This window comes from Zingiber officinale, chromosome 6B (genome assembly GCF_018446385.1).
Source record: "Zingiber officinale cultivar Zhangliang chromosome 6B, Zo_v1.1, whole genome shotgun sequence".
In the NCBI taxonomy this organism is placed as follows: domain Eukaryota; kingdom Viridiplantae; phylum Streptophyta; class Magnoliopsida; order Zingiberales; family Zingiberaceae; genus Zingiber; species Zingiber officinale.
The window spans coordinates 120,245,388-120,260,418 of record NC_055996.1 but is presented as its reverse complement, the minus strand read 5'-3'; the positions used below and the strand labels follow the sequence as shown (position 1 = coordinate 120,260,418).

General features: G+C 38.0%; 2 protein-coding genes across 3 annotated transcripts; both read right to left on the bottom strand.

Moving 5' to 3' along the window:
- Nucleotides 1–3,536: 3,536 nt before the first annotated feature.
- Nucleotides 3,537–6,232, bottom strand: LOC121990602 (myb-related protein 2-like). Of its 2 annotated transcripts, XM_042544711.1 has the most exons (6): nt 5,917–6,232; nt 5,640–5,841; nt 5,480–5,556; nt 5,330–5,387; nt 5,096–5,267; nt 3,537–3,689 (listed from the first exon to the last, which is right to left on the bottom strand). In XM_042544711.1, exons 1-6 carry the CDS (start codon nt 5,956–5,958, stop codon nt 3,674–3,676), a joined length of 567 nt encoding a protein of 188 aa, XP_042400645.1. In that variant the 5' UTR covers nt 5,959–6,232; the 3' UTR covers nt 3,537–3,673. The 2 variants fall into 2 exon arrangements, with proteins under 2 accessions (XP_042400645.1, XP_042400646.1); XM_042544712.1 differs by lacking the exon at nt 5,096–5,267 and having other exon boundaries at nt 5,917–6,230.
- Nucleotides 6,233–6,294: 62 nt separating this feature from the next.
- LOC121991471 (uncharacterized protein At4g15970-like) lies at nt 6,295–9,159 on the bottom strand. The gene is made up of 4 exons (XM_042545469.1): nt 9,151–9,159; nt 7,106–7,402; nt 6,654–7,019; nt 6,295–6,360 (listed from the first exon to the last, which is right to left on the bottom strand). The coding sequence occupies exons 1-4, from the start codon at nt 9,157–9,159 to the stop codon at nt 6,295–6,297; spliced, it is 738 nt and encodes a 245-aa protein (XP_042401403.1).
- Nucleotides 9,160–15,031: the final 5,872 nt, after the last annotated feature.

Below are 15,031 nucleotides of genomic sequence, written 5' to 3'. Positions count from 1 at the left end.
AAACTATATTTGATCTTGATCCGTATTAGCTTCCAATATTTTAGAATTAATTAATAATTCATTTAATTCTTATTGATTAATTTTGGTATCCGCTAAAATAATCAAATATAGATAATGTTCATATCTATGTGCTATGCGTGCGACCCTTTAGATTTTATACATGAAGGTAGTGCAAATTCATACACAAACTAAGGTAACCTTCTAGCAATAATTTTTAGCCACCCAACATGATAAAATTAATATTAGTCTTAAACTATAAATCACCATAAATCAATTACTATGTAATTCAATCTCTTCATCTAGCTTACAACCCAATTAATTCAATATATTATGAATCATCATCAAATTAATAGTTTTACTTGATTTTCAAGATATAATAGACTTCTCTTAAATGATAAAATTATTCCTTCCATAGCCATAGATTTCAAGTCACTAATATCTCTATCAAATGGTCAAGATGTTAACTCCTAATCCAAGAGAGCGATAAATTCTTTATTGAGTCAACACTATTCTCTCTATATTTTGCTATACACCCAACTACCATATTAATCACAATCCAATTAAAGACAGCTTTTAACAACGTCAAAGTACATAACTCCACGCATAGAATAAATGAATATCTCAAATTAAAAGATTAGTTACACTCGTTCATAAGAGGAATGACTAATGATGCTTAATATGTGGTCTCCTCTTAAGCAGGTTGTGTCCAATGTACCTCTAAACTCAAGATACCCCTAAGTACAACTTGGATAGCCATCTCTTGGTCTATCTCTTGACCTAGTTATACTCAACGTTGATCTATATATTCATGTCCCCTCTAGATATTTAATTGATCAAGAACTATTTTAAGATTAATATACTCATTAATCCATGAAACTTTTTATTAATCATATACATATAGAAAAGTAAATGATTAATGATAAATATTTATCTTTATGAAATAATTATCCATAAAATACATAAGGAATGTCTTGGCACATAAGTGTACACACTAATAGTTGAGAGGACATTAAATAGTAAATAAGGGCTTATTTGGACTCATGTTCACCTAATAAATACATAGGATTTGGAATGAGTCCGATCAGAGTTCTCTAGGTCTATCAATGGGTTTTGACCAAAATCCATTAATGGACCAAGGAGACTTGGATTTCTAAATACTTGAAATGAGATGGAAGAGGTGAGCGTGTAAAAGGAAGATATGGTGAGAAATCATGGTCTTGAGTCTCCTACATGAAATTATTGATCCGTACCAATTGGCACTAAGTCTGAAACCTTTTGAGCAATGCTAGAAATCTTTTACGATGATAATGGAGGGCACCCTTGGCCTTTAAGGCACTACAAAAATCTACAGGAGTTGGAATGAGTCCGATCAGAGTTCTTTAGGTCAATCAATGGATTTTGACCAAAACTCTTTGATAAAACTAGATGACTTAAGATTTCTAAATTTTTGTAATCAGATGGAAGTGTGGAGTGTATAGAAGGTAGATATGGTTAGAAATCTTGGTTATGAGTCTTCTACATAAAGTTATAAGTACATGTCAATTGACACAAAGTCTGAAACTTTCTAAACATTTTTTAGCAATGTTGAGAATCTTTTACGATGATAATGGAGAGCATCCTTGTACTCTAGGAAACTGTAAAAACTTACAGGAGTTGGAATGAGTCCGATTAGAACTCTCTAAATCCATCAATGAGTTTTGACCGAAACTCATTAATAGATCTATATGACTTGGATTTCTAAAATTTTATAATGAGATGGAAGTGTGAAGTGTGTAGAAGATATATATGACATCCAATCTTGGTCCTAATATATGTAGGCGAAGTGATGATCATGTGTCAACTAGCACAGATTGTGGTACTGGTTTTTGAAGACGATCCAAGATTGTGTTGGGAAGCATGACCTAGCCGTATGGTATGTTGGATGTGTCCTCGATAAGCAATAGAGAAAAGCACGATTGTGCCCCTTGTATGACCTATCCATGTTTCACTCTAGAAGTCTTTTTGCTGCTCCGTTATTTGGTAGTACATTTTTTTTTAAAATTTTATTTCCAATGTTAGTTGGGTTGGAACCTTTAAACAGATCTCAATTCTTCCTAGGGCCTTTGAATTAATAATATTTTATCCTCAATAAGTTTGTCATTGGGAAAGCTTGATGCTTCAAGTTCATCCCTTTGTAACTTGGTGATGCATTTGGCATAGTTGCTTATTATAAAAGAGGCAATCCAATGCATGAAGTTTCTGTCAATGTAGGATCCTGAAAAAGGGTTAGACGTCTATTATATACAATTTTACCTTACATTGCAAGAGACTTTCTTCATGATTCGATCGTAATCATAAGGTCATATGACAATAATTTTATTGTTGCACAAAGTTCCCCTCCTCATAGTTGTTTATCATCATTAATAAAATGTTTGTGCTAATAAAAATATTTGCGGATTGGCTAAGATATCTCTTGCTACCAGCATCTACTGTGTAATAGATTATTTCATTCTAACCTTCTATATATGTACAAGGTAAATAAGTGGTCCTATTGTTGTGGATGTTGTCTTACCATTGGCTTCTCAACTTCAGTGAATCAGTGCAATATTGTGGTTGCAATTGGAAGACTTCACAACTAATTTCTAGTTTTATTGAGCCCCTTCTTTTTGCATAGTCTTGTCAAATAAAAATTCACGGGATATTCTTCTACACCAAGAAGAAAGGCTATAAATTGTGGCAACCTGTTGTTCCAATAAATGATAATATTTTACCTAAGTCAAGCTAACTAAAGTCAAGAACATCCTGTTGGTGCAATATCTCCTGTGCCAGATTGACTAGGTTGACTAAGTTTGAATTAGCTCAAACCTGAATCTTGATGTTTGAGTTTCTATGTTTGACAATACATGGAGATTGCAGACTCTGATCAAGGTTGACCAGGTTGATGTGATGAAGCACTACAACAAAAACTGCAAACGACAACGGATATTATCCGTTGTCGTAGGGTCAAAAAACCGTTGTAACTGAGGGCGTTCTAGAATGTATTGCCCTACGACAACGGTTTTGAATCCGTTGTCTTTTTAGACATTTGACAACGGTTTTTATCCGTTGTTGTATATATGCTCAAAATTTGGTTACGAAGGATACAACAACGTTTTAAAACCGTTGTGGTAGCTAATTTCAACAACAAAAATAAACCGTTGTAGTAGACTCTTTTTACAACAGATATAAACTGTTGTGGTAGATAATATTTACTCGTTTTGCTTTTTTTTTACAACAGTTTTAATATATTTTACAACGGATAAAACCGTTGTCTTTTATCACTTTTTTCAAAAAAAAATCATTTTGGTTTACATAGTTTTTACAACATTTTTAACTGTTGTCTTTAATGTTCATTAATTACCAAACAACCAATCTTATTTTACTATAAGCAAACCACCAATACAAAGCTAAATATTTACTACATTAAATCCAAAATATACATCCATATATAATTCATCTTGTAGCCACACATATACAAAAATATACAAAATGAGTTATTACTCATCAAAATACACATGTTCTCCATTATTGTTCTCCATATACATTAAATCATAGTTTTCCATTTGTTGTTCTCCATATGACTTTTAATTTACAAATTAGCAAGGCAAGCTACATCCTAACAAAGCTCACTTCTTGCATCAAATAAACTCAAGACTCACGAATTGCCCGACCTGCAAAAGAAAAATTCAACAAAACTTATAAAATTCTAGAATTCCAGATTATAATCTACATGACAACATGAATTCCTAGAAAACAATCAATACAAGGAAACAAGCCATTTTATACTCGAAGTTGCATGTTTGAGGTGGTTATAGTCAAAATTACTATAAATATGACTACCAAAGAATAAGAGCAACTAAAAAATTACTTTCATCCAGTTAGGGTAAAAACAGACAATTACAAATTTTCCTCCTCTTACGTTTTCAACTAATGACTGGTTTAAAGAGGATTTTTTGCAACTTTATCAAATTTTACATTGACTTAAACTTATGAGTACCCTTGAACATAATCTTTGAGTATCTATTTGTACATGTTGCAGAACTGTTAGCCACTGCTAGAAGAAATGGAGAAACTCTTCCAACTAATGTACTCCATGTGACTCAAGGAGCCTTATCGAAATATGGTTCTAATAATAATAATAAAAAATCCTCTCTCAATCAGCTGCATTCATGAGTAACACATTGGAAGAGGAATATCAAGGGTGTGTCTAAAAGGAAAAGAACTCTGTTATTCACCAAATATTGACATGAAAAGTGAAACTTAACCATATTAACCTGCCACGTCAAATTCATACTTTGTATTCCTAGATGCCCCTCAGATCAAGATAGCTAAGATGACTTAATCTGGAAAATCATTTCAAAATTGAAGTCATTCAAATATGAAACACACGAGATTAATCACACAGATCAACGTTTATTACAAATTTACAATCTTTCCTAAAAAATTTCACACGTATATTGGTCGACTATTAGCCCAGTGAAACCACCAATATGCCACTAAGTACAACTATCTTACCCCCACCTGATTAGGACAAAGTTCCAAAATTAAGAGAAACCAAAATCTAACTCAAAAGGCCAAAAGGGAAAAAAGGCGATGAAACTTTTGTATTAAATGCGATTGTAAAAAGAAAAAATAATAAATTATAGGATTAGACAAGGAAATTAAACTAACAAATGAAACAAACACAGATACAAAAGGTCATCATCTAACAATTCACAAAAAGATAACTTCCACATTGTTAGTCCTACATATTCAGAAACAACTAAATAAGTTACTCACACAACTCAACCATTATTAATTTTGGACCACAAAGAGAGGCAATAAATAAGGGAAATGTCAACTAATTCTGCTCATGGTAGAAATGCAAGAATGAAGTATTGAGCAAAGGAGATAGCTAGCTATGAACAAACAAATTATTGGCACTAAGGAATCAAAATCAATAAATCATGGAGTCACAAACAAAGTGTTCAACCATCTTTTGAAGTCTAGTAATTTATACCTAGTAATGAATATAGTCTAGTACGCAATCCGTCCATTCGGATCGCACTTCGTCAAAATGAGTGATGCGAAAACTTACCACATGTAAGTAACCAGACAATTAGCAGATATTGGCTCCAACTCATAAAAAGGTGTGATGTCTTCAATGCTCACTAGCAGTTCGTACTCATTGTCAAAGAAATCATGATAAAAAACAATTGATATATTTTTTTCGGGGTTGTCCAAAACACGCATAGAGTAACAACCTACAACTGCAGCATTATGTATTAGCTTGCAAGCTCATTATGTTTGATAAATTGGGATTTGCTCTTACCACTCTTAGTACTTCCCATGTTTGCTTGAGGTTGAAGATTTTTGCTGAGTCTGTACTTCTGCAATTCAACAAGAGAAGCATAGTCTTCAAATATAAAAATGAATAAAGAAAAGCTAAGGAAGAAGAATTAAGGAATTAGTTAGTCAGGACCTGAAGATGGCTTTTTAGGTGATACAGTGTCAGTCCAGGAATGCCCATGAGTCTCATGACTGCTTTTGGTGTTGCCTCTGCATTACACTTAAGCAAGTTAGTTTGCTATCATGCAAAGTATGTTGCCTTGGCTCTATATGTATTTTTCTTGTATACTTACTGTCTGCTCCGCCAAGTTGATTAACTGCTTCTAGGAATTTATCATGGAGTTCAGGTGTCCACTTCAACCTTGGCTTTGCATCAGTCGATAGCACTAGTCCCGATTCGTCTGGAATGCTCCCCCATTGTTGCAATAACAAATGCCTCTCTGGAGGAAATGCTTCCCTAGAAGAAATGATGTTGTTGTGGCCTTGATGATACATCTTTTGCTTGGTAAGAAATAGTATGCACATCAATCATCAAATAGAAGCAAAGATTTCCCTTTTCCTTTTTCTTACCTTATCTATTGTTGCCTTTGTTTCAGGTAATCCTATGCACATCAGATCTTTGAGTAGCTGAAACTTGTCGCTTTAGATTCATCTACTTCGTATTTCTGGAATGCCAGGACATGCACATCTATGATCTATCATTTTCCCAAAGGCTCATCTACTTCTCTTGCAGCTGAAGGATGGTACAAAACTCTTTATAAGCCAACTGCAAAAGAGAATTTGGAATTATTTGAATAAAGCAGTTAAGTCGATCCGATCTTCAGAGAAACCCAAAAAGAGATATTGTCCTTCCTTTAATATGGACCATGTGCTGGAGCTTTAGTTTTCAATTCATGAAGTTAAAGTTATGCACTCATTCTGCAGAAGAAACTTTTTCATGGAACAACTTTAACTAGTCGCATCGCATGTGCAGGAGAATAGATCCATAAATATCCATTCGCTTTCATAAAAGGCCTACTAAAGAAAAAAGAAGCATATACTTGTGAAGAGAATTTTTAAACTTGAAGAGAAAAATAATGGCCTTAGTAATCCATCAAATAATGTCTTCTTTTTTTTGTTCCTTTGTTTTTGTTGTTTAATGGATAGATATGTTTTGATTGCATAGGCAGGTAGGTATGAATATTGGAAGCAGCTGCAAGTAAAGAATGTTTGGATGGTAAAAGATAAATGAAAAGGATGTTTTTTTTTCTTTGCTAAAAGTTGCCGCTAATGGCGGGATCCGTAGATGGAGAGGTTGTCGAACTCACCGAGAAGACGAAGTCGAAGCCTTTCTCCAGCACCAGGCGCAGGAAATCGAGCCGCGCCCACATCATGTCTAAGTATTTGGGCGAGTTGAACACCTTCTCAGCGGAGAAGTCTACCCCCTCGACCTTGAAGTCTAAGCAGTGTCGGTGCACGACGACGCACCGCTCGTATGCCTTGTCGTCCACGGCGACGATGACCAGGTGGTTCAGTAGCTCTCTTGTCCCGTTCCCGATGCGGAAGCTCTCCAGGAACACGTCCAGTACAGATCCGGGCGTGGACCAGAACACATTCAAGGAGGTTATTATCACCGCATTGTCCGCGGTAGCAGCCGCTTTCAGGACCCTCTCCAACCTCATTTCCTGGCTTTCCTGTCATCGCAGTATCGCCATTTCGTCAGAACCCTAAAAAGGTATCTTTCTTTTCTTGGAGGGGAAAAAATAGAGGCAACACTCACTGTCGCATCCCGCAGAACAGCAAGAGCAGAGCTCGTAGGTTCATACTGCAGCTCCGGCGGGGGATATAAACTCGGAGGTGGAACGGAAGCCGCCAGCTGCTGCTTCGGGATGACAGGATAAGCATGGATGAAATCGCCTCGGCGGGAGGTCGAGGAAACAAAAACCACAGACGCGATGGCACAGTAGAGGAGGGTGACTGAAAGGGCGACAACCCTCACAAAGAGCAACGGAGGCGGTATGAGGAGAGGGAAAGAAATATGGCTAGGGTTCGGGAACGCTAAGGGGAAAATACGGCGCTGAAAAGATATTCAGGGAGGGAAAGCAAAAATGCGCGCGAGGAGAAAAAAAAAATCAAAGTCAAATTACAACAGTTTTATCTAAACTGTTGTTGTATCCCTTAAAAACGCGCATAAAGACAACGGTTTAGAAAACCGTTGTAAAAAGTGTTGTTGATTTAAAATGAAGCCGCTCAATGACAACAGTTTTCACAAAATCGTTGTCTTTTATATTTAATGGGGAGTTCAAAGACAACGGTGTTGTCAAAAACCGTTGCCTTTGATCAAATACACAACGGTTTCTCTTAAAACCGTTGTCTTTGGGGTGTTGTCTTTTAACATTTTTGTTGTAGTGAAGAGTCAAGTAGGTCAAGGTTGATGAGATACTTGACTGGGAAAGTCCTAACTGGAGGTTAGGTAAGGGAAAATCCTGGTGAGTGAAGCCAAGCAGATGGGAAGTCCTAGTGAGTGAAGCTAGGCAGAGTGAAAGTCTTGGTGAGTGAAGCCAAGCAGGGGAAAGTCCCGGTGAGTGAAGCCGGGCAGTGGAAAGACTTGGTGAGTAAGCCAGACACGAGGAAATCCAAATGGGTCAAGGGTAACCGGACATCTGGTGGAAGAAAGTCCAAGTGGGTCATGGAGGACCGGACACTTGGCATGAGATGGTAAGTCCAAGTGGGTCACGGTTGACTGGACACTTGGCACGAAGAGAAAAAGTCCAGATGGGTCAAAAGTTGATCTAACACTTAGCGGTCGTAAGTCCAATAGGGAGTTGACATGAAACTAGGAAGTTCGGATGTAGTGAACTTCCGAAGGCCATAACTTTGACTCGGATATCGGAATGAGGTGATCTCGGATGCGAAACGAAGCTCATTTCAAGCTCTACACATTTTTCTACTTGCCAATCGATTGGGGGGTTCAATCGATCGGTTGATGCGATTTTGTACAGAAATGGTCTAGATCGATTGGGTAATCGATCAAAACTTTTCCAATCGATTGGTTAATTGATTGGGAGAGTTTTTGAGCGAACAGTGAGCTTCTGAATCGATTGAAACCTCCAATCTATCGGTCAATCGATTGGGGGGCTGGAAATCGCGCGATAAAGGCTGAATCGATTGGGCGATCGATTCAGGCGCTTTCTAAAGAGCACAGAGGCACTCTGAATCGATCAGCCGATCGATTCAAAGCCTCCCCAATCAATTGAGAGTCATTCAATCGATTGGGATCCGACCGTTGTGCAGGTTATAGCCGTTGACGAGCGTCTTCTTCGACAGTCTTCCTCTCCTACACTCCCGATTCTTCACTGATTCTTCTCCACCGAGCTCAGTGACACGCACCAGTCCTTGGAAGCTTAGAGAGGAGTGTTGTTACATTCCCAAGTATCTCAAGAGGTGTACTCAAGCAAGAAGAAGAGGAAGCTAAGGTTTCGTTGTGTAATCTTGCAAGATTTCTTATGTATTAGCTTCTTGTTTCTCTCTTCTTGTATTTCTTATGTGCGAGGTTATGCGAGGCTTCTCCACCTCCGACTGCGACCGAGAAGGAGCTATTTTCTTAGTGGAGAAGTGCGTTGTGTGTGGATCCTTGGATTAATCACCTCATCTTGAGGTGGTTACCAAGTAAATCTACGTTGTTAGCATTGGAGCTTGCTTTGAGAGTATTCCGTTGCACATCATCATTGACGAAGCAAGCAACGAGCGTGCGACGAGTTATTCACCCCCCTCTAGCTACAAATCGACCCTAACAAGTGGTATGAGAGCAAGGTCACTCTTTACCGGAACCATCGCCGGAAGGGGCAACAAGGCTAGAGGGTGAAGAAGTTGAAGCAAGTTCATCAAGTCAAAAGACATCATCTAAAGCTCAACTTCAAATGGAATTCCAAGATGGACTTGGATATGACACGAGGGTGCCTCCACTATTCACTTCAACAAGCTTCGATCTTTGGAAATCATGGATCAAAAATTTCTTGATGGTGGAGATAGAGCAATGGTTTGCTCTCATGGAAGGCTTTGAAACTCCAACAAATTCAAAGGGCAAAATTCTCAAGAGGAGTAAGTGGAGCCAAGAGCAAATCCAAAGATGTGAGGCTAATGATAAAGTGACCAAGCTATTGGTCAATCTATTGCCAAGCAACATCTTGGAGCAAATTGGAGAATTCAATGATGCCAAGGAGCTTTGGGGTAAATTGGCCAAGCTTCATGAAGAACCCTCCACTACATCAAACCAAGAGAAATCCAAAGAGAGCAACTTATTGGAGTAAGACCAAAAGGAGGAGGGCTCGAAAGTTGAGAGATGCTCAACATCCGAAGAAGAAGTCCAAGAAGCCTCATCTTCAAAGGAATGTAATGAAAATGGCAAGGAGGGAGCATACTCCTTGTTCCATGTACAAGATGAAGATGAAAAAGCCTCCACCTCTAGGATTGAGGGGGAACGCCCTTCTTTGACACCGGATCAAGAAGAAGGAGAAGCTTCTACATCTGGGTCAAGTGGAGAAGAAGATGATACAACCTCCAAAAGTTATGAAAAATCAAATGGAGGATCAAGTGTCATCCCTACATATGAAGGTATAAATATTTTAATTAAAAATAAAAATCATATTATATGTTTTGAGTGTAGGGAACATGAGCACTACAAGAGTAAGTACCCTAAATTGGTCAAGAAGAAAGGCCAAGTGGCACCAAAGGGTAAGGAAAAGCCCAAGGAGACCGCTCCCACAACAAAGAAGAGCAAGAAGCATATTGTGTGTTTCTCTTGCAACCAAAACGGACATTATCGGAGCCAATGTCCAAAGGGAAAGAAGTCGGTCAAGCCTAAGGGAGGAAGCACAAGTCAAGGGAAGCTTCCAAGGTAAAACCCAAGGTGTTATTTATTGAGTCTATACCTTTAAATCATGGTAAAAAGCATGCTAGTTCTAACTTATACCATTTTAATGATATTTATCATAAAAATAGGAGGCATGATAAAATTAATGAAAATCATGTAGTTCTTCATGCTAAAACTACCTCACCTAAGGTTAGGAAGGTAGATAACTACTTGGGCAAGAACACTAAGGATAATAGATACAAACCCAAAAATAAAAATACTCAAGGATTTAATGGCAAACCAAAATCTATGGATTTATGGAGAGAAAATCAAGTCTTGAGGTCAAGGCTTGATAAAATAGAAAAGACCCTGAAGAAAATGGAAAACATTCTTAAGGATCAAAATGAGCATAATCTAGGGTTAGGGAGAGGAACGCAAAAGTCATCTAATGGTCATAGGGGTTTGAGATACAAACCTAAAATCAAGAAGGATGTGTCTTCTTACCATAGGATTCCATATAGCTATGGAACCAACTCTAGGTCTAGGAGTCAAGTCAAGGATATAAGGGAAGCTATCCCTAGGAGTATCTTTGCAATGACAAATGTGACTAAGACTTCTAAGAAGTCTAAGAAAGTCACTAAGAAGGTCACAAGGGAAGCAATCCCTAGAGTTGACCTAGAGAATGTGACCAAGGCTTCTAAGAAGCCTAACAAGATCATTAGGAAGGTATCTAGGGAGGTTATCCCTAGTGAGTACCTAGAGCATTCAAGGAGCACTAATAGATTTTGGGTTCGTAGGAGCATTTTCTCTACCCCTTAGATGGGTTAGAGAGTGTCAACTCTAATCGGAAGGGTAGTTAACCCAACCTTGATGAAGTTGACACTCGGAGAGCATTTTCAAGGTTATTATTAACTTTTGAAAATGAAGTGAATTATTTATTTACTCTTTGTAAGAGTAAAATGTGTCATAATTTAAGAAATTTGATGTAATTTTAATTCACACATCAAATAAAGAGTAAAAGAAATGTCAAGGTGAGATTTTGGTATTTTCTTAAGAAGTTAAGGGCAAAATTTAGGCCTTAATTTAAAATGATTACTCTTTGAAAGAGTAAAGTGTGTCAAACCTTGAAGAATTATGCTTAATTTAAATTAAGACAAATTAAGAAAAGTAAAAGAAATGTCAAAATTGAGAGTTTGACATTTTCTTGAGGAAAAGTGGGCAATCTAGGACTTAATGTCAAGTTAGCTAAGGTTAAGGATACTTAGATAAATAATCTAGGTATATTTTATTTATACTAATTTGACATGATTGTTTGCTCATCATATGCCATGACATCATATTTTTGCATTCATACTTATTATGAAAAACATAAAAATATCATGTCACGTCATAATACATCATGTAGTTACAGTAAATTTTCTTTTGGAAAATTATTCATTTTGATGTATGTCATAAATCATCATGCATTATTTTTAATCCCTTGCAATTAAAGACAAATGACATTTATTAACAAGCGACATCCTATGTGGATGTTCAAAATTTTTTAAAATTCCTAGATAGATATGCATGATCCTTAGTTTAGTGAAAAACCAAATTTTACATTTCACAAGGAACTATAAGGTGACTTGTATGTATTTTCGTACACATTAAATACAAGTGAGATGTTAGGATAATGAACAAAACTCAAGATGTTGATTTAGTGCATTCTTTTTGAGTTTTAGGTTCATCAAAACATATAGTTGTGTGTACTCCAATCATTGGGAAAGTTAATGTACAAGTCATGTGCATTGAGCCCAAAGAACATGGTTGGAAATTAGTTTTGAAAATAATTTTAAAATACTTTTGGAAAACCTTGGTGAAGACTATCTTTTGATAGTAATCATCATTGAAAAGTTAGACACAAACTAGAAGAAAACACTAAATTTTTTATAAGTTTTCAAGTTTGTGTCAATCTTTGAAAATAGGAAGTATTTTCAGAGAAAACTATTTTTCCATGATAGTATATACCCTAAGTAATGTCTACATGAGTTTTTATAATTTTTTAAATTTTTTAGAATTTTTGGGGAGTTTCTTAATTTCGGTTGAAATTTTATTTCAGGAAATCAGAGCTCCAATCGATCAACCGATCGATTGTAGTACCCCAATCGATCAGTCAATCGATTAGGAGGTATTTCTCGTGAGCAGTAGCTCACGGAATCGATCAACCGATCGATCCATTCTCTCCTGCATCAATCGGGCAATCGATTCAAAGGCAGGTTCTGCGAACAGAACCTCTCTGAATCGATCAGTGGATCGATTGAAATAGTTTCAATCGATTAAGACTCAACCCAATCGATTGAAAATGCTGATTTTGGTTGGGAAAGCCTGATTTCAGCATCTTAAACCATTTTTAGTCTAGGTAATCTCTCCTAACTCCTTGAAATACATTTGTATACATTTAGGGGGAGTTTTCATGATTAAAATAAAGATGGATTGGTTAAGGGAGACTAAGTAGAAGTTTAGATTGAGGTTTGGTTTCAATATTGAAATTTTGAACCTCAAAACTTCTAAATTTGGGTTTCCTAAAGATTTAGGGATTCCAAGTCATTGTTGGTGCAATGACAGAAGTTTGCAGCATGTCTTTAGGAGTTACTCTTTAAGGACATAAAAATTAATTTTTATAAACCTTGGAAGGTGGTTAACCTTCTTTAAAGTAAATGCTCAAGGGTGAGCAAGGGCAACAATGAAGGGTATGGGACCTTCATTGTTGGCTTGGTTAATGCTCAAGGGTGAGCATTGGATACAGTGAAAGGTATGAGACCTTCATTGTGGTGTTATGAACAACAAGTGAAGTTGTGAACAACGCTGAGCAAATCTTCCGGGGGAGTGTTTTTTATGTGTGCCAATAGGGGAAAAATATAGGGTTTAAGTTAGACCTTCATTACCTAAGAGGGGGTTTGCCCTCTAGGAAAGGAGGAGAATGAAGGAAATCCTCATTCATGCCTTGACATGAAAGGAAGTTGAGGCTATGAGATTAACCTAACTTAAAGGTATCGTCAAATATCAAAAAGGGAGAGATTGTTGGTGCAATATCTCCTAGGTCAGGTTGACTAAGCTTGAGTTAGTTCAAGCCTGAGTCTTGATGTTTGAGTTTCGATGTTTGACAATACATGGAGATTGCAGACTCTGGTCAAGGTTGACCAGGTTAATGTGATGGAGAGTCAAGTAGGTCAAGGTTGACCAGATACTTGACTGGGAAAGTCCTAACTAGAGGTTAGGCAAGGGAAAATCTTGGTGAGTGAAGCCAGGCAGATGGGAAGCTCTAGTGAGTGAAACTAGGCAGAGTGAAAGTCCTGGTGAGTGAAGCCAGGTAGGGGAAAGTTCCGGTGAGTGAAGCCGGGTAGTGGAAAGACCTGGTGAGTAAAGTCAGGCACGAGGAAATCCAGATGGGTCAAGGGTGACCGGACATCTGGTGGAAGGAAGTCCAAGTGGGTCATGGAGGACCGGACACTTGGCACGAGATGGTAAGTCCAAGTGGGTCAAGGTTGATCGAACAATTGGCACGAGGAGAAAAAGTCTAGATGGGTCAAAAGTTGTGGCAAAAGGCGAATACGCTGCCCCCAGCGCCCCCGCCAACCCGTTCCAGGGCCAACACGGAGGAAGTAAATCACGAGCGGCTACTAGCCTTTGGAATAGTGACTAACATATAAGGGAGGCATCAGATGGGCCAAAAGTTGATCGAACACTTAGCGGTCGTAAGTCCAATAGGGAGTTGGCATGGAACTAGAAAGTTCGGACGTAGTGGACTTCTGAAGGCCATAACTTTTGATTCGGATATCAGAATGAGGTGATCTTGGATACGAAATGAAGCTCATTTCAAGCTATACACATTTTTCTACTTGCCAATCGATTGGCCAATCAATTGGGGGGGTTAAATCGATTGGTCAATCGATTGGTTGACATGATTTTGTATAGAAATGGTCTGGATCGATTGGGTAATTGATCAAAACTTTCCCAATCGATTGGGAGAGTTTCTGAAAGAACAGTGAGCTTCTGAATCGATCAGTTGATCGATTGAAACCTCCAATCGATCAGTCAATTGATTGGGGGGGCTGGAAATTGCACGATAAAGGCTGAATCGATCGGGCGATCGATTCAGGCGCTTTCCAAATAGCACAGAGGCGCTCTGAATCGATCAGCCGATCGATTCAAAGCCTCCCCAATTAATTGAGAGTCATTCAATCGATTGGGATCCGACCGTTGTGCAGGTTATAGCCGTTGGCGAGCGTCTTCTTCGACAGTCTTCCTCTCCTGTGCTCCCGATTCTTCACTGATTCTTCTCCACCAAGTTTAGTGACACGCACCAGTCCTTGGAAGCTTAGAGAGGAGTGTTGTTCCATTCCCAAGCATCTCAAGAGGTGTACTCAAGCAAGAAGAACAAGAAACTAAGGTTTCGTTGTGTAATCTTGTAAGATTCCTTATGTATTAGCTTCTTGTTTCCCTCTTTTTGTATTTCTTGTGCGTGAGCTTGTACGAGGCTTCTCCGCCTCCAGCTGCGACCGAAAAGGAGCTATTTTCTTAGTAGAGAAGTGCGTCGTGTGTGGATCCTTGGATTAATCATCTCATCTTGAGGTGGATACCAAGTAAATCTACGTTGTTAGCATTGGAGCTTGCTTTGAGAGTATTCCGCTGCACATCATCAATGACAAAGCAACACCCCAACTACAAATCGACCCTAACACATCCTAAGGATGAGTTCTCCTAGGTAATTGCCACATAAGAGTACCAATGTATTCTTGTCAAGCTTCTTTGCTCATGCGTGCAAGTACAACAATAAAAGAATGTTGCATGGCCAAACTATATATTCTGTGTAGA

What these genes read in the sequence shown, in the direction of transcription:
- LOC121990602 (XM_042544711.1), bottom strand. Translation starts at nt 5,958, where the DNA reads ATGTGCATAGGATTACCTGAAACAAAGGCAACAATAGATAAG. An exon ending in TCAACTTGGCGGAGCAGACA is followed by an intron (nt 5,557 to 5,639) that starts GTAAGTATACAA and finishes AGTGTAATGCAG; the next exon opens with AGGCAACACCAAAAGCAGTC. An exon ending in ACCTAAAAAGCCATCTTCAG is followed by an intron (nt 5,388 to 5,479) that starts GTCCTGACTAAC and finishes GTTGAATTGCAG; the next exon opens with AAGTACAGACTCAGCAAAAA.
- LOC121991471 (XM_042545469.1), bottom strand. An exon ending in CTGTTCTGCGGGATGCGACA is followed by an intron (nt 7,020 to 7,105) that starts GTGAGTGTTGCC and finishes CTGCGATGACAG; the next exon opens with GAAAGCCAGGAAATGAGGTT. An exon ending in GCTTCGACTTCGTCTTCTCG is followed by an intron (nt 6,361 to 6,653) that starts GTGAGTTCGACA and finishes TTTCTTTAGTAG; the next exon opens with GCCTTTTATGAAAGCGAATG.